The sequence below is a fragment of the Gavia stellata genome, chromosome 24 (assembly GCF_030936135.1).
Source record: "Gavia stellata isolate bGavSte3 chromosome 24, bGavSte3.hap2, whole genome shotgun sequence".
Classification (NCBI taxonomy): domain Eukaryota; kingdom Metazoa; phylum Chordata; class Aves; order Gaviiformes; family Gaviidae; genus Gavia; species Gavia stellata.
The window spans coordinates 3342692-3361690 of NC_082617.1; the positions used below are offsets into that span (position 1 = coordinate 3342692).

Sequence of the window (18999 nt, forward strand, 5' to 3'; positions counted from 1 at the left end):
TGTGGCTCAAAATGGCTTGAAAAATGGCCTTTACTTCTGTTACAAACCTAGGGGCTGTCTCTTTATTTGTCTTTAATACATAGCACATTCAGACTTTGCTACTGGGGCTTTTCGATGCTCCACGGTGAGTCATACGAAATAGCTGATTCGGTTTAATTCTCTCATTTGGTCTGAATCTCTGTTTTTCCTAGGGGTCAGTACCTCGATTATGAAAAAAATGAGGTGGAGGCGCAGCCCAGAGAATGGAAAAAATATGAGTTTCACTACGACAATGTGCTCTGGGCTCTGCTCACGCTCTTCACCGTCTCCACAGGCGAAGGGTGGCCAACGTGAGTACACGGGACTGTCAGGGTCAGTGATCGCGGAGGTAATGGAAGGTTTCCACAGCTCTGAGGGACACGTAAATGGCAGGTGACCTGTGAAATAAGAATAGTCTTTTATCAGCTAAGCTGTTACTTTCCCTTGTGTGATTATTGGGTGAATCAGCAGGCAGGGCTCTGCATTTTTATCAACGTTCTTCTGAGTTGGCACAGGGATGCTTAGGCAGTTTTCAGTACTTAATAGCTTGCTTGCTCCAGTCTTTTGGACTTGCATGCCTTTCTCAGGTATAAAATAGATAATGGGGATGTAAGAAAATGAGGGGAAAAAGTATTGTGACCTATGCTGAAAGTATGCTGGGCACGACAGTCCCAGAATTATATTTACTGTTCAGACTTTATTTTGGCACACTTTTCTGCTGGGACACATGGAGTACAATTCGCGTCAGGGTTTCTCCATGGCAGGCCTTCCTTGTCCTCCACGTTCAGCTGTCTCATAAAATAAAGAATAAAACATACAGCATCAGTCTCCCTTCTCCAGTCCGTCACTGTGTTCCCCTTCTTGGAGATCATCCACACCTTTCTCTTCCCACCCTTACTTCATCCCTGTTGACCAGAGAAGAGAAGCCAGATCTAACTGTATCCTCTCCCCTTGGCCAGGGGGATAAGTGGATCTGTACGTAGCAAATCTCCATCATTCTGCAGAATGGTGAAAACAGCAAGGGTTTCCCTAAAAATATCCTCAAGGAAAACTTCTTCCCAGCCATAGAGATGGGAGTGAGTTTGACCTGAGCATATGTGGAAAACCCTCCACGTGAGTGAAGGCCAGTGAGTGACTATCAGGGTGTCATTGGTGCTTCACGCTGATTTCATTGACTTTTCTTCTCTCTTTGCGCTTGATTGCAGTGTGCTGAAGCACTCGGTGGATGCTACCTACGAGGAACAGGGTCCCAGCCCTGGCTACCGAATGGAAATGTCTATCTTTTACGTGGTGTATTTTGTTGTCTTCCCTTTTTTCTTTGTGAACATCTTTGTGGCGTTAATCATCATCACCTTCCAAGAGCAAGGAGATAAAGTGATGTCAGAGTGCAGCCTTGAGAAAAACGAGGTACCTGTGTCTTCTGAATCCAGAGTTAGCACCTGGGGGCTCAGAGCACCTCGATACCAGTGGAAGCCTACTCCTCGTCTCTCCTGTGCTGGGGGGGGGCACTTTAGAGCAGTCGTTACCTGAGGGTGTGTGGTGTAGAGACCAAACAAATTACAGACTGTTTCAGCTTTTGCATAGAAACAAAACCAGGGAGAGCCCCCGAATGCTGCATGTTAGTAAGCACTGTCACGTCCCCGTGGACCACACCTCCGCTTCAAAGTGAATATAGACTTGCATGTTAGCTCAAGCATGTAGGTGTGAAAGGAGACAGAAATCTTTGGCCTTTTAGAGGCCACTCATCAGAAATCAAACTGAACTACATTTGCTACAGCTCCCCAGAGGAATGCTCCTCTCAGCAGTCTAGTTTTGTGCCTGGCTGAGATGATGTCCTCCTGACAGCAGCCAAAAGTAGATGCCTTGGGAAGAGTGTAAGACCAGGGCAAGCACATATAAGGCTTTTCTTTAATGCCCTAGCAAATACTGTCGTTTTCAGCTCAGGAACCTCCTGAGTTGGATGTGATTTTTCTTTAGTTAGCAGCATCTGTGTACCTTTCTTCCACAAATGCATCCAGTTGCCTCCTGAGCCCATGCAGATTTTTGGCATCCGCAACATCCTTCGTCTGGGGTCCCACAGCCTCAGTGACCTGTTGTGCGAAGAACCGTCTCTTTTCATTTACTTTGAAACTGGAACCTGATTTTTGATGAAAAGAGATGACTTTTAAATCGATTAGTAATTAGTGCATTGTCTATATGAACAAAAAGTCCAAAATAAAGCAGAATATTTAGAGATGCTTTATGCAGAAAATATTTTTGCACTAATTTAACACTTTGAATTCTTATCTAAATCCAAGATGAGAAAATGCTCCAGAATCAAAACTTTTGTAGGTAGAAACCAATTTTTAATGCAGTTTTATACTCATAATAATGTGAACAGAAACAGCCAACTAAGGGGGTCTTTGAGAGTTCAGCCGGTAATATTTCTTGGATAATTTATTGGTTGAGTTCAGTTCACATTTTATGAAATGTTATTAGCTGGACAGGTTTTGCTGTGTGTGAGAACATACCTGGGTTTCACAATACTTTTTTTAAAACACAGATAACATCTTTACCAATCCTCCAGTTTCTACAATTACATAGCAAAAGGAATTGACAGAGTGTTTTCTGAAGTGAGCCTGTGGATTTATAACTCCTTTCCCTGAGTGGGAAGGTATCGGGACCTACCAGGAGCTGGGCTGGGATGCAAGGCTGTCTCCTAGGATTGCAGGGGGCCATAGGAGTGTTGTGGGATTTAATACTTCAGCGAGTGTCCAAAAGTGATTACAATTTGGGGATCCTGTGCCGCATTTTACAGGGGTAGTCAGTACTCGCATCGTGTGTGAGAAACACTTAGAAATAATATCCTCCACTAAATGCTGCGCTCGCTCTCCCAACAATATCCAGAGTGACAGAGACTGCCAGCCCTTTTCTTGTATTCTTTTCATCCCATTTTTGTTTTGTAGAGGGCCTGCATAGACTTCGCCATAAGTGCCAAGCCACTGACCCGCTACATGCCTCAGAACAAGCAATCTTTTCAGTACAAGATGTGGAAATTTGTGGTGTCCCCTCCCTTTGAGTATTTTATCATGGTCATGATTGCACTCAATACCATTGTCCTAATGATGAAGGTTAGTGGGCTGTTGCTGAATCTTTGCAATTTCGGGCTAGCGAATGCGGTGTTTGCTGGAGAGGCTTTGTACTCTTGACCTGAGAGCTGGGGGGGGGATCAGCAGGAGCAATCGCCACTTCTCATCTGCCTGATGTCATTTTTAGAGGCCTTGTGGGATTCTTTCGGTCCCCAAAGGGAGGTGGTTTAGTTGTCATGAGACACTGCGAATGGGATTCCCCTGCACAGTGCTGGTTTGGCTCGTAGCCCCTTCAGCGTGTGGCTAGTGGGATAGGAACTGGGCTCTGCAGGTCTGGAGCTCTCGGCTCAACCTGGGCTTCCTGCTGCAGAGCAGGGGCACTTCTTGGGGATGCCCAACATCCAGCCATCCCAGGGAAATTACTCAAATTTGCAGCAGTGTCAAGCATCTGAGACATGATCCACAGTACCTAAGAGGAAGAGATGCAAATGGCTAGATATTGTGGATGATCTCTCCTCCTATCCCTTGCCTAGCTTAGAGTATCTTCACAGTCAAGGGGTCACCATATTCTTAGGGTCTGCTGGAATGAAACAGAGTTCTGCACTTGTCCTCTGGTTTTGAAAACGCCCTTCCTCCCTCCTGGTCTGTGCTCTGCTTACAGGCAGATGTACACCAGCAACAGTCTCCCCATCCTGGGTGTACCCCCAGCTACCCCATTAAGATAGCATGTAGGCTATGGTGTGCTTCTGGAGTGGCATGAATAACCATATTGTAACCCCAAGTCTTGCTTAAAGTGAAAACCTGTCACTAAAATGGGCAAGAGTCTGGCAGTCAGGCAAGTCAGCTGGGAAGGTTTTATTCTGTAAGTGATCTTCCAGTAACAGCCTTTCTTCCATCCTGGTTTAGTTCTATGATGCTCCAGAAGCATATGAAGAAATGTTGAAATGCCTGAATATTGTGTTTACATCCATGTTTTCAATGGAATGTGTGCTGAAGATCATTGCCTTTGGTGTGCTGGTATGTGCCTTCCTCGTTTACTTTCAACTGTTTCCTTTCTACATGAAATGCTTGTTATTTCATGATGCGCATTGAAAAACAAGCAAACAGAAAAAGCCTGTGTTGCAAAAAAAAAAGTAACCCCTGGATCCCTCTATCTCCCTTGTGTTTTCATTTGGCAGAATTATTTCCGAGATGCCTGGAATGTCTTTGATTTTGTAACAGTGTTGGGAAGTATTACTGATATTTTAGTAACAGAGATTGCGGTAAGTACAGTTTGCTCAATTTGCTTCATTTACCAAGAAAGCTGTACCCTGTCAAGACATTGCACTTTCTCCCTACTAGCCTTACTCCCTAGAGCTGCCTCTGGGACTCATCGTATGATGATGTCCTTGGGTGACCTGGCAGCCTGTTTCCATTAGCTCTGCTCTTTCCACGGAGATGAGCATGGCTGTCTGCCCCAAAGACTTCCATGCAAAAAGCTGTGATGAGAACGACAGTGCCCGTGACTCTGCCAGGGAACAATCTCTCATTCAGCAAACGACTCTAACCCCGAGCCGTTTTTGCCTATTAATGGAAAAATCCTGTTGAATTTAATAGAGGGAAAAGATCAAAAGGATTCTGCTGAAGACTGCTGTTTTATAGTGCGAGGTGCTTTGCAGGGCACACACTCACGTCTGTCCCTTGGGGCTCCTACCCAACCTCGGTCACGGGACAGAGTGAAGGCGGTAAGAGGAGTGAGAAGGGGAGAGGTGATGGGAACATACAACAGCCAGAAACTCATCAGCCTGCGCAGTCTGGATTGGGGGAACATGGTGCATTTCTGTTGTGTGCACAAAAGCTTTGCAGGGCAATTATTCAAACAAACAAACAAACAACTTTTCAATGACTGCTCTCTCCCTGCTAATGAGGCCTGTAGATTACAAGAAGCGTACATACAAACTTGCCATTAAATTCTAGAGGATTTTTCCATAAGGGCAGCAAATGTCTGACTCGAGCCTTGACAGCCTGATATTATCCAATTTATAAATTGCTCCTCTCCTCTCCCAGTGCATGTTTTAGCTGATGATGCTGTATCTGTATGTGATGAATTTGAACTTTACCATAATTTTTTTTTCCTCAGTCCCTGGGATTTGCTTATAGATCTGTTTTGTGTGTGCTAAAAACTGTGTTCACCAGACTTCTTTACAGGACATTCAGCTGGTGGTGAAGACCATGTCACTGTTTCTAACAAAATACATTATTACCTAACCTCCTTGGTAGAAGAAAGCACACAAAACCCCAAAGTTTTACTCCCCACACGAATGGTGTTCATTTAACAGTTGGTGAATCCTATCTCGTAGACTTTGAAATTACTTTTTGTTTTTAATGCATGGCTTATAGCCAGGGTAAAGTTACTCAGATCAAACACAAGGTCTGACTACCACTTCTCGGAGTGCTTAGGAGATTTATTGCACCATGGGCAGGTACTGGGTGCTTGCCTCCGCTCCCTCTGTTGTGGGACAACCTTTCTTGCCAGAGTTAGGCTCCCAAACCTTTGCCTTGGTTTGAAAATTTGTGAAAACATTCACAAGTCAGCCACAAACAGAGACTGACGCTTCTCTTCCACCCCTTCTTCAGCCACTTTTACTGGGAGGAAGCAGCACAGCCAACTCGCACGTGGTAGGGGAGCCTGTGGTCTCTGAGATTGGAATCTTCTCCTTCAGGAAGGTGTCTCCTTTGCAACACCAAGCCCACATGCCTCTTATTAAAAACCTCCTTTGTACAGCTATTTTCCAGGCAGAGAGCAGCCATCAGTGTTGCCCATGCCCTGCTTGGCAGGTAGCGGTCCCTGCTCGGTTAAGAGGCCGTTGCCTCTCCCTCTGCTCCCACGGGGGTGGCCCAGCCTCGGTGAGGGTGTCTGGCACCTGGGGACTTGGCTACGGACCGATCAGGCTGGGCTGTGATACGTCACTGAATTCAGGACAAAGCCACAGCATGTCTAGGGCTGTGTATGCACGTCCCCAGCTTTTTGGAAGCAGCAGCTGTCCCTTGGCACTGCCAGCCGACTGTTAGGGGTAGGAGAGTTAGTGTGTAGGCAGAGGTTCCCCACCCCTCTCCTGATCTTTGGGCTGGAGAGTAAATGTGCTCCCAAACACCCCCATGTGAGTTGGCAGGCACTGATGCAGGACCCTCAAGGGTACTGGGAGTGACGGCATAACCCTTCCACTCCGCAGTAATTTCTCTGGTTTCCAGCATCAAAGATAGCAGCAATTTGGGGATGCCGTTGAAGAGTTGTATGAATTACCTCTAAAAACAGTCAGTAAACTTCAATAGGTTTAAGCTCCCAAGCACCTTTCCACCTTTCCCTTATCCTCCCAAGTGGTAATGGAGAGGCTTTTGGTTTATGAGTAACTAGATCTATTAAGTCAAACCTTAGAGAGGACTTTCTAATGTAGTTCAACAGCTTCCTCTGGCAGTGTGTCCAGTTGGAAACCCAAAGCGTCCCAAGGCTGCCTGGGAAACACCAGGAGTGTTTTGCTGCCTGGGAAGTGGCACGGTGCCTGTATAACTTGGCAGAGTTACACTTTAAGCCATCTTCGTAATAGAGAACCTGCTATTTTGTGCAACTGGAGTTGCACCTAAGTCGCTTAAATATTTCTGGAATTAAGAACCAATTTTAAAAAATGTAGAAAAGGGCTGAAAAACCTGATGCAGTGATAGCGAGCATGCTGTTTGCCAACAGCAGGGACCGAGGTGAGGACCGGTGGGTGCCTCATTCCCTTGAGACCTTAAGCCCGCTGCCTCTGCCCATCCATTTTCCACCCTTTGCCTTTCCAGGTAGGGGAGAGTAGTAGCTAAGAACCGGGATGAACATCCACTCTACACAAAACGCCATAGCTAACGCTTAACCCCACTTCAACTTTCTGGCTTGGTGCACGACTGGGCGTGCAGCAGCTCTCTGCACCATGTTACGGAGCTGAGAATAACCAAAGAGGAGAGCAGGTCTTTACTCACCACGACTCAGAGCTGTGTCCCCAATGCAGGATGCTGTCTTCTCCATTTGCCTTCCTCAGCTCCCGGCTCTCCTTGGCCGATGGACAGCTGGGGGACAGCTGGGTGGCAGCCCCCGTTAGTCCTTCCCTGTGCGTTCAGCCCTGTAATCACCCATTCGCACCAGAGGGTTTCTCAGTCTGAGAAGCCCAGGTGACAGCCACAACGTGAACTCGACTGTCAGTCTGCCTCCGTCCCCGTAACGGCCACCCGTGAAGCCCTCCAGCTCCTTGTGGAGAGGGTATGCTTTCTGGGCATGACTTTGAGATCAGGCTTGCAAATTGTTCAGGAGCACAGCTTTTCTCCATGGCTATGTGTTCCTGCTATAAGTGTTCTCCAAGGTACATAAACCTGCTCACCTGGGCGGTCTCATCTTGAGAGACTAGGCTTCCACCAGCCTTGCTGCATCGGCACTTCTAACCCACTGAAAAGTAAAGATAAAAGGAAAAGAAATGTGTTGATTAATTGCTTTATTTTAATTTTGTAGTCACATCATATGTAATTTACTTTGTGAATGCAGTGGAATTTATATTATTTTTTTATTTCCTTAGGCAAAACCACGTATGTCAGTTTTTTACCCTCCCAGTAACGGAAGTAAAATAGTAAATTAGGTGGCATTAAGGAGAAGGTGTCCTTGCGGACACAGCCGGCCTCAGAAGGCCGAATGGGTGTATGGCAAACTGACATCTATTTCTATGCCTGGAAATATAAAAAACATACTGAGAAGTGTTTGTGAATTGTCTCCCAATTTGCATTACAAAATGAAATGCAAATAACTACTGCACTGTCTGTGTTACCTTTAGGATCTCAGAATCTGTTTTGGTTTGAAGCATTTTTTTATTTATATAATTATCATAAAATAACACCCCCAAAAGCCCGACAGTTTTTTTCCAGTGAAATTTTCAGAGTTTCCTTTTTTGCTTGTCCTGATTACTCATTTTCTCTTTTGTTTCCTGTTTTGTTCTTTATTTTCCTTATCTACCTGCTGAATCACGCCATCCAATCAACATACAATGCGAAAACCATGTCTCCGTCTGTATGTTGTGCACCTGCTGCTCAAAAAAAAAAATTTGTAAATAATCTTGCAAATATCCATCCATGAAAACATCACATATAGGACACGGTTGGTTTCATTGAATTTAAACAGTTATTTAAATTCTCTGCTTTTATTTTCTCTCGTTTTTCTTTAATTTAATTCGTTTTGATGAGATTTCCGATTGCACTGGTGAAAAAGCCTCACTGCAGCGTGCCTCAAAACTGGCTTCTGTTCTGCATCTTCTTCCCCTTGGCTAATTGGTGACGTGAGGCAAATGCAGTTACCAATAGCCTGTTCTCCGCTGTTTGTTACACCTGACAATGATAAAGGGGAGACTGACACTTGCTCTATTTTGGTGGAAATTTGAGTGAGAGTAGGAGGGAAAGATGCTTCTGGATGGACCTGGAGTAGAGAAGATTGGCTGGCTGGAAGCTCCTTCATTTTGTAAGTGGTGGTACCAAATTCAGTTCTCAAAAATCAGTTTTGTTTTCCTTTACGATGAGATGTGTTGAGCTTTCTGCAAAGGGAAGCACTACCTTTAAGAGGACTGCCTTACAGGTATTTTAAGCCCGTGGTTTACACTGTATTGTGAGGCAAAAAAATTATTGAAGTGATTACAGACTTGCTTCCCTCAAATCAAAAGAGAAGTCAAAGGAAAGACTGATTTTTATTCAACTTTGAAAACTCTTTGTGATACCAGCATATAGAAGCATTTTGCCACCACAGTGGACACAGAGTCCCTGGACGCAAAAGCAAACGTCTCAAGTAAAATGCTTGAGCCATGTTATGAACAGAGCCGAAAAGTACTGGGAACCAGATCCCACTGGGAATTTAGTGCCTGATTCCAAAGATGCCTTTGGAAATACTGGTTTCTCTGAAAATCGTAAATTAAGCAAAAGATGATGAATACAGAAAAATACAATCTAAATAGATATATATTCTTCCATTCTTAATTATCTTGGCTATGGTTAATAACACAAATGAGACCATAGTTTATCAAAAATACTTGCTTGGCCACCTGACAACAGCTCTTAGATCTGTGTTAACATCTGGACTTTCTGTTGCACAGTTGCTGTTAAGAAACAAATCAGCCTGAATCTTCATGACAGACTGCAAATAAGCTCCATGCTTCATGGAGGGTCACAGGAAGGAATTTTCTGCTAGGAAACAGCAAAGGAGAAAATGACGATGCGCAAGTTGAAAGTTTGCATAGTGCAAATCTGAGCAAGGAATCCTCTGCGTGTGCTGCGGTGGCTGGAAGCATTACAGATGTGTGGGAGCTGTGAGGACGTCTTTGGACAATTCACCTTCGAGGCAGCAGAGATATCTCCTTCTCTGGAGATAGTCAGAACTCACCTGGACGCATTCCTGTGCAAGCTGCTCTAGGTGACCCTGCTCTGGCGGGGGGGTTGGACTAGATGAGCTCCAGAGGTCCCTTCCAACCCCTGTCAATCTGTGATTCTGTGGTAAGTCCTCTGGCATCAGCTGTGCACATGAAAATATACTGGAAAAATCAGTTTATCTCCATTTGGCCAAATTTTGGCCTCATTGCTGTCCGTGTTGCAGGTTAAAGATTTAAATGCTCATCCTGCAGTTTGTTAGCATTGCAGAGTCTCTGTGGTCATATGGGCAGGTCCAGGTTCCTTCCATCCCTCGGCATCCAAGGCATCCAAGTTAGATCTTTGGAGCACCAAGTTCCCATCTGGAGCTGCCTTCCTCCTTCCACGGTGGATGATAGGAGCCTACAGTGACTGCGGCAGAAGCACCAAAGTTGAAAGGTAGAAGGGAGCAAGGAGAGATCTGAGCATCACACACTTATAGAATCATTTTCCAGCGTTCCTGGCTCAGGATGAAAGGACACGATATGGTATGCCTGTAATGGCGGAGTGCCCAAGACACAGACAAGTGTGGGAAAAATCTTCAGCCTCTTAGAGTCAGCAAGGGTTTTCCCCAAGCTTCAAAGGAAGCCAAGACCCTGTGCAAGACTCAGTAGCTCTTCTTCAGGACTGGCAATGCCACAGACGTTTAGATGGGAACACAACCATTTCCTCTATGGTAACTCCTTAGCATAATAGGTGAATTCTTGTTGATGCCAGATGAAGAGAATTGCCAAAGCTTCCTGAGTGATCCCATTCTTGGCTCCTCTTCCCACAGCTCTTTGCAACTTTGGGTGAGTCCTTCATTTTGAGGACAGAAATCTGAAGTTTCAAGTCCGGGGGGTTGTTGTGTTCTACACCTGGGCTGCAGAAAGAAGCAGGGATGAGCAGCCCAACTTCTGTGGAGTTTACTGCTTTGTGGCAGCGTAACATAGCCTCCTTCACTAAATCCTACAGAGGACGTCCAGCCATGGCGTAAAAACCTCATATTCCTGACACAGGTTTAAAAATCCAAACCACTAAATCCACTGAGCTGGTGGAGCTTATTCTGCATGCCTGTGGAAAGCGGGCACAGCTCCTGTGTTGGGGAGGAAACCACTCTGCTGCGGAAGATGCTGGAGGAACAGATCTGGGCAATGGCTGTACGTCCTATTCTTCATGGGTTTTCTGCTTTTCAGTACAGAAAACACCCTAAGAAAGGGTAAAAGAGCAGGCTGCCCATGGCAGGACAGCAGCCAAGGCCAGTTCTTTATCCTTGATGTCCATTCTCCCTGTTTCCCTCCTGCTTTGCAGTTTGCTGCAGGGATGCATCGCTCAGCTGAGCTCTGGTCAGGCTCCTGGCGTGGGAAGCAGTGGCTGTGCCTGGCTGCACCCAGAGCCCCCAGGGCCTGCTGGGTGGCTGGGTGCCTTTGGTACCAGAGCCCCCTCTTTTAGGAAAATAGTGATAGGTCAGGGGAAAACATTTTTTCAAACAATTTGTTAGTCCTCAGGTGGATTATAAAATTGTAAAGCTGCGGTGCCTCTTGTGAGCACCGGTCAGCCTTTAGCATCTGTGCAACAGAAAAGCAAACAAAAACCAAAAGAAAGACCTTGATAACCCAGAAGATGATCATGTGTGTGTCACATGTTACAGAGACGGCTAAGTGGGAGGAGAATTGATGCAAAACACTGTTATACACAAGAAATATTGCAATGTGGAGTTTCCCCTTTAACTGCATGCAATTCTAATACCTGCCTGGACAGCTGAGTTGTCGAAGGATGGGTTTTCTACGCGGTGTGCCGAGGGTTACACACGTGGAGCCCTTCCATCCTTCACGAGCGTGTGTAATTTTGCCTCCCTACGAACAGCGCAGAGAACGGTCCTTCGAACGGTCTGCGAATGTTGGTGATGGTGGATTTTCCTGGGTTGCGAGCGATTCCCCGCGGAGCTGAGGCTTTCAGGAAATGGCAGTGCATGAGTCAGACAGGGAGGGTTTGGGGCTGGGGAGAAAAAAGTTATGGACTGTTTGTCTCTCCAAATCCCAGAGGAGGGGGGGTTATAGACACAACCGGACAGTTTTGAGCCCCCTGTTTCATATTGCACGTATACAGAGTACCCTGCAGAAAGCAGCATGTAGACTGCAAGTGTGACCTTGCAGTCAGCCTAGACCAAAGCAGATGTTAAGCATCATGTCAGCTGTGATTATGAGATTATAGCAAAGTCTGAGTAAAACAATATTCTTGCTGCAGTAACGTGGGAAGAGGGAGGTAGGCAGGTTCATACGCAGAGAGATGGATCCTACAGGCGCTGCCTGTGCACGTGCTCCTTGGAGGAGTGTTAGGCTTGTGCACAGGAAAGATCTGCTTGAGCCTTGCTCTGAAGGTGATAAGTTGCCAGACTTGCAGACCTGATGCCTGAGTGCCATGAACATTACCCATAAGGTCTGAGCCGATTCCCGCTGGTGGGGAAACTTGCCATGATTGAAGTGGGCTCTGGGTTAAACCTTCGCCCTGCGCTGGAACCCCCCGCAGCTGCTCTGCGGAGGTGTGCCAGCCTCCACCGTGGTTATCCAGCCACGGCCCAGCTCTGCCCCCCGGGTCCCATACAGCCCTTACCTGCTAAGGTGAGTTCAGCCGGTGTTTTGTGAAGGGAATGAAACCGATGTGAAAAAACAAAACAGAAGCTGATGCTAAGAGACAAGCGTTGAATTTTTAGCACTTGTTTTACTGACCTTGAACAACCCAGGGGAATCCGTGCTTGTGTTTTGCCTGCCAGAGCTGCTTTCTGTTGCTGATTTGAATGAGCTCAGTGTTATCTGCTCTTTCATTGAACATACCTGTGCTTTTCTCTTTTCTCTTTATTTGAGGATTGAGTCTGATATATGGTCTGTGCCTAACTCTGAGCTGCTTGCGTTTTTAACATGAGAGAAACGGAGTGCATGCCTGAGACTGATTTCTTGAACTCTTTGATGGGATTGGTGGAATGCGATGCTAATGGCCCCAAAACTGAGCTGGCATTTAAATAAATGAATAGATCCAACAAGCCCCTCAAATTCAGCATGAGCTCTGTAGCCGAATGAGCAAGAAACGTGGGTCAGTTCAATATGACTGGGTTTCTTTTGGTAAAACAACAATACAAGGGAAAGACTATTTTTGCTCGTCTTTACCAACAAGAGCTCCTTATGATTATATTTTCCACTCCACTGCTTAATAGTTTAAAGTGGGATGCTTTCTCTCTTTAGCTAACTCAGTCAAATAAGTGGCTGTGAACAGAGATTCACAAATAAGTGAATTGGAATCAGTATGGAAAGGGGGGATATTTTTCATCTCCTTAAAATAGGAGGGCAAGAGGGATCTGGCTTTTGCATGTTTTGTTTTGGAAAGAACCCTCTCTAGATTAGCTCATTGGGGCAACAAACCTCTTTTCCCTGAAGGAAAGAAAAAAATGGGGTGCGGGGTGGGGAGAATCATACAAAACAAATGGAAATCAGAATCTGTCTCCAGCAGTTCTTTGATCCACCTGCAAAGGCACATTTAGTAGTAATTAAAAAAATCAGCAGGTTCCTAAGGCACCCTCCTGCTGTTGAACGCTCAACTTCCCCAATTGATTTGCTGCCATTGATCCATCTTCCAAACAGTCTTGCTGGTGCCATTTCTCCTTGACGAGTCTGTCCAGTCACATGTTGTATAAACATTTAAAACCTCTAGGTTAGAAAACATCCTCATTCTTTCAAGGATGTTTTAATCTTCACTGGACAATGCCTTTCTTTGTTACGGTAGAGGCTATATAGGCAGTCCCTTGCAACTGTCTTGGCTTAAGTTCAATTCATTGTAGAAAGTGAGCTGGCCAAGACTTCAAAACAACCTCATTCTTTACAAAATGATAATATGGCAGGCACCATTACCTCTCCCTGAGTCTTTAGGGGGTGAAAAATCTGCCTTACTCAAAGAAAACAAGACCTCCAAGGACAGCGTGAAAGGGCCTTTTCCTTTTCTATCATTGACCCAGTAGCAGAGGGGAGGGCTCTTGTGGAGAGGGATTTTCTCATACTTGCTGCATGTGGAGTGATCTGCACTGACGAATGTTTCTTTTGGAAGGTTTTCTGGTGGCCGATTTGCTGCTTAGATCGTGAAGCTGGTAATTTTAATTTCTTTTTTGCGGGCTGTGGTTTCTAATCGCGTTAATTTCTGAAGGACACAAAACCTTTACTTTCCGCAGGACAACTTCATCAACCTCAGCTTCCTGCGGCTCTTCAGGGCAGCGAGACTTATCAAGCTCCTTCGCCAGGGTTACACTATCCGCATCTTGCTCTGGACGTTTGTGCAGTCTTTTAAGGTGAGTGTTAGGCAGGTGGGAGGCAGGGAAGAGATGCGGGGAGATGATAATGCTTGGCGCGTCTGTAGCATCATCCGTTGAGTATCAAAGAGCTTCCCCTTGCCAAGGGAATGGCCTCTCTGCACCTCTGCAAAGCAACTACAGGAATATTAATTCTGCAGAAATGCTAACTAATTTGCACTGAACATCCCCTGAACGCTGTAGGTGCTGAGCATTTTGGAAGATGAGCCCGAAAGCCGGATGGCTACTGATGCAAACTCGCAGCAAGTGCACAAAGCTCAAGTTGCCCTTGAAAACTACCACAAAATCCCTATGGCAAAATCTCGAGAGTTGGGTATTAGCATAAGGAAACAGTAGTCTGACTAATAAGTGCCTTAATGCTTGTGGCGAGTGCAAGGATAAATTGCTTTCACTGGGTTTCAGTCTTGGTAGAATGTGACAGAAGTGAAACCAAAACTATCGCAATTTGGTAATATAAACTGTGAAGCTGTATAACACAGGGCTGTGTTTTTATGATGTGGAGGATTACAAAAATGATTTTTTGTTCTAAAGTCGAGATGTTTGCTTTCCCTGGTTTCCTTTTCCCCTGCCCTTCCCTCCCGGCAAGCCTCAGCACACTGAGGCAGCTGGTAGATTGTGGTGCAGGGGCAGCCGGCCACGGCAGCTAGATATGGCACTTCTAACTGAGTGACCCTCAAACAACTGCCTTACAGCAGCTTAGTTCTCAACCTGCACTTAGCATGGAGATAGCTGTTTTCCAGATCTAAATAAAAGCCCACGTGCCCCAGAGCTGGTTATTTTTAACAGCTCTCAGCTGGTTTGCAGCCCGTTTCCACAGCTTGTTGTGTTTTAACTCTGGTTATGGGGCACGCTCATGTTCTGCAGCGCAGAGAGGAGATCATTTAATCTGAAATTGGGCTTTTGTAGCACTGATACTGAGCTCTAGCACACTAGTATTTATTGAGTGTGCAGCTGCAGAGTGCAGACCCCCAGTCCCATCACATGAGGACCCTCTCCCAGGAGGCACTTGACCTCCTTGGCTCCGGAGATCTCGCAGGACTTTCAGAGAAATGAAAGTAGAGAGGTGACGTGGGAAAGCAAAGCACAACGAGGTCAGGGAGCAGCCGAAGATGGATCTGCTCACTAGCTCACAGCCACAGCCAGCAAACTTCATCTCCCGCTCGCTGGCGTGGTGCCACACTCCCGAGCACTGCCCGTGCATGTGGCGGGAGCCTTGGCGAGCCTGGGGACCATGCCTCTGGCTTTGCACAGGGTCTTGCCTTCTTCTGGGCTGAGTTCTGAGGTCTGTGGGTGACAGCTTATGTTGCAAGCTCAGCTTGTCTGCAGGTTGGTGCAACATCAGAGTATTTTGCGTGGTGCTTTCTGGAAGGTGTTATGGTGGCAATTGGTATTTAACGACGTAGAGCACGGTGGGATGCAGAGCGACCGGTTTCTTTCGCTTCAGCTGCGCTTTCAAACACATCATGGTGTCTGGGTCAAAATGATGCAGAGAGGTTATTTTAGGTGATAAAACTGTGGGGAGGAGCATGCTCTCTCCAAAAATTGAAAAGACTTTTTAAGAGAAGAAAGGCATTTCTCTCCTGCCGTTAGAGAGAGATGCCGGCTGGCTCTGCCCACGCCAGGCTGGGAGCGCTGGCCAGCCCCGTGCCGGCTGCGAGAGAATCGCGATGGAGAACTGCTTTCAGCAGAGCGTGAATGTGGCTATTGCTCTGCACTGGAGCTGATCAAGAGGGAAGTTTTGATTAGACCTTTTAGACTATAGAGGCAACACCTTTTTGGAGGGTGGAGATGGGAACGTAGCGATTGCTTCTTTCTACAAGCAACCTGGAGAAGAACTGTAGGCATCTGCGCTGTTTTCCCACGGCCAGGGGTGGGAGTGAGTGTTGTATTACACTGTACATCCCTTCAGAAGACACCAGACAGGCAGCTGGTGCTCTCGCATTCAACTTCAGTTGTGCTTTCACCCAACCATCAAGCAGCTAATGGAACAGGACTGCGATTTGGGAGGTTGCAGTGCCTTAGATTTGTTAGGCCATATTTTCCTTGAGGGTGGATGGAGGTGGTGTTGCTGCTGCTCTCACTTTGTAACTCACGAGGAATCCTGCAGCCAGGAGAGCCTCTACCAGAGCTTGAGATGTGGGGTCTGCAGGTATAAGATGTTCCCACTCAAGAGAGTGTCCTTGGACTGTGTGGTCTTGGCTGGATCTTGGGAGAGGAGCTCAGCCAAGGCCCTTTTTGGTATAATCCCGACCCTTTCCAAAGTGTGCGTGCAGAGTGCTACCCCTGAAGTGGAGCCGGGATGGTTCCTGGGCTGCATGGGGAGCTGCTTGGCCACCTTTCCCCCATCCCTGAGCTCTCGGTCCTTGTCCCTTGTGCAAAGGTGTCCAGTAGAAACCACATCAGCCCTTTGCCCCGTGCTTCCTACTGGGCTCCCCATGGGCTGCATAACCCCTCTCCTGCCCCGAGCATCACACGGTCTAGCCCTAGGGCAAGACTTCTCATTTTTTCAGCTATTACTAATTAAGAGGCATTGATTACCCATTCGTTTAGCCTGAGTGGAAAGTAGGTATTGCCCTCAGCTTGGGTAACATAATTACATTGTAGCCTTCACTGATTTCTTGCTAAAACTCATAATCTTTTTGTCCTCCTGGGATTGCAATCTGTGCCTGTTTCAGAGCAGGAACTTGTTTATTGGATGTATATTTTTTTCTCGTACTAAATTTACAGCAAGGTCATTAAAAATTAATGTTCGTACAATTATGCATTGAAAGTGCCAGTGCCTGCTGGTAGCTCTTGTGCTTGCTGTGCAGCTTCTTATTGTGTTTTCCCTGCTTACTGTGGTTATCTGCTTGCAAGGATCTATAGAGAGCCCTTGGAGAGCCCAGACTGTTTTGTGATCGATGAATGCCTGATGCCAGGGGTTTGTCTTCTGAAGGCTGCCAGAATTGTTCATATTCTCTTTCCAGTTCCTTCATCTGAAGGACAAATGCCACAAAACACAGTGCTGCCCAGGAATTAAATGCTACTGGCTGACGTACGCATGTGCTGTCATTAATACCACCTTCTCCTTTTCCACAGGCCTTGCCTTATGTGTGTCTCCTCATTGCAATGCTCTTCTTCATCTATGCCATTATTGGCATGCAGGTAAAATTTTAGCTTTAATATGTCCGTAAGTATATTTTTTGTCCTGCTGGTCCAGGGTCCAAATGGGTTACTGCTTGCAAAGCAGGATGAACACCTGACTTAGGATAAGGCAAAAGTCCAGTGTCAGGTAAATCAGAAGTGCAAAAAAGGCCACTTTTTCTACCCTTATTGCCAGGTCTTGTGTTGAACATGGCCCTGGGTGTACAGGTATTTCTGGGCGTATGAAGGAAGAGCATGGGCAGGCAAAGTGGCTACGGGTGACGAGCCTGCAGCACAGCATCTCCGGAGGTGGTGGTGGGCAGCCGTGTCTCCTGCGGGCAGGGCACGTCCCATCCTTTCTTCTGGGTACGGACATGTCAAGAGAGCAGGGAGCAGCTCAAGCACTGCACCTTTCTGAAAAGAAATGAGAGAGTTTTCTTGGCCTGGGATGGAGCTGAACTGTGGTGTTGGAAAGGGGCTGTGTGAAGACAAAGCACATTAAACTGATTTTTTTTTCCCCATTTGATCTCCACAACACATTTTTATCTCCCTCTTCAGCACAGAAGTTATTCTAGCTTTTGAGATCCCTTAAACCAGGACAAATTCTTTTCCTGCCTTTTCTCCCAACTCCACTTGATCTACCTTTACTGACGACATCCACGTGAGGATACGTTTGGCCTGAATCGCTTCTGTTTTCTGCGGCAGGTATTTGGAAACATTGCGCTAGATGATGAAACCTCCATTAATCGGCACAATAACTTCCGTACCTTCCTCCAAGCCCTGATGCTTCTGTTCAGGTAAGTAGAGTATAAAATACCATAAGACTTGCATGCGAGCAATAAATAAGTCCTTGTTTTCCCATGCCAGTTTAGCTGCTGAGACTTAAGGCATCCTCTAAGGGAAGTATTCGAAGTAAAGCATCCGTTCCTGCTTCCTCCTCCTCGGCCTTAAGGATTGGCCTGGCACATCTCCGAATATGAGAGATCTGATTCAACACATCAGCATCTCCACAAAGTGACACCCAGCTCTGTGACACCCCACGTCAACTCAGGGGGAAGCTTAATATATGACAGTAACCCCCTGGTTTAACTGATCGATGTGGTTCCTGTCATGAAACTTACTTTTTTTTTTTTTTTTTTTTTAAGTGAGACTTCCTTGAATTGGTCATTTTTGCATTACCGACAAGTTAACACTTCATACATCAATGCCACCTCTGCTTCAGAGTGAAAGTGTTTCCATCTGTGTTCATTCTGCCTGGAAATGAAGCATTTTCAAATGGAAAAAAAAAAAAATTGATGAAATGACAGATTTTCATTTTCAGACCCGGCAAAAATGAAGTGCAGGCCCTGCTCTAAATCAGGGCAGCTTGGGGAAGATTTCATTTACCCGGATGTGTGCCGTGCGGTGTGGAGGCACAGCGGTTGATAACTGCTCTGGCCCCACAAGCGCCCGCCAGCCGCGCCGAGGCTCGGTTCTGCGGATTATGCGGCACTCGTAACTGGATATCTTGCCTGGGATTTGGTTTGCATAGTTTCTGTGAAGCCAGACGGAAATGAAATTAGCCCTCTCTAGCTCAGAATAATCACTCAATTCAAGACTCTGAATTTTAATAAAACCAGATAATTATTCAGTCTCATGTCCAGACGTCTTTGTCCCTTTCCAGACCCACGCGGCAGCCGCAGTGGGACAGAGGGGACAGAGGCAGCAGGACTGCGATGGGGGAGCAGGATTCTGTGCAAGGGAATGGGGCTGCAGGGCTCAGTGGGACAGAGGGGAATCTGCTGAATAATTCGGAGAAGCCTGGCATTTACATTGAGTAACAACTGTTCTCAAAGACCGGGAGGAAGGCTTGTGAGCCAGCTCTGTGTACAAATTTGTATGGCTGTGAACAGCCCTGCAACGGGATGGGCTGTTCGTGGCACTGTGGAGGGATGCCCCTAAAAGCACCTCTGAGTGTGGTGCAGAAATTACGGAGGGGGAATCTGAGGTCAGGTAGAAAGTCAAAGTAAGCAA

General features: G+C 46.4%; 1 protein-coding gene across 1 annotated transcript in view; it reads left to right on the plus strand.

The window, feature by feature from the left end:
* The window catches only part of CACNA1B (calcium voltage-gated channel subunit alpha1 B), a 302202-nt gene that overhangs the window by 244652 nt on the left and 38551 nt on the right, over positions 1-18999 (plus strand). The window contains exons 30-38 of the mRNA XM_059828688.1: positions 192-329; positions 1224-1425; positions 2964-3128; positions 3993-4103; positions 4265-4348; positions 8233-8238; positions 13726-13842; positions 16942-17007; positions 17692-17783. Of these exons, the coding sequence (XP_059684671.1) occupies positions 192-329; positions 1224-1425; positions 2964-3128; positions 3993-4103; positions 4265-4348; positions 8233-8238; positions 13726-13842; positions 16942-17007; positions 17692-17783 (981 nt within the window). The remainder of the gene's footprint in view (positions 1-191; positions 330-1223; positions 1426-2963; positions 3129-3992; positions 4104-4264; positions 4349-8232; positions 8239-13725; positions 13843-16941; positions 17008-17691; positions 17784-18999) is intronic.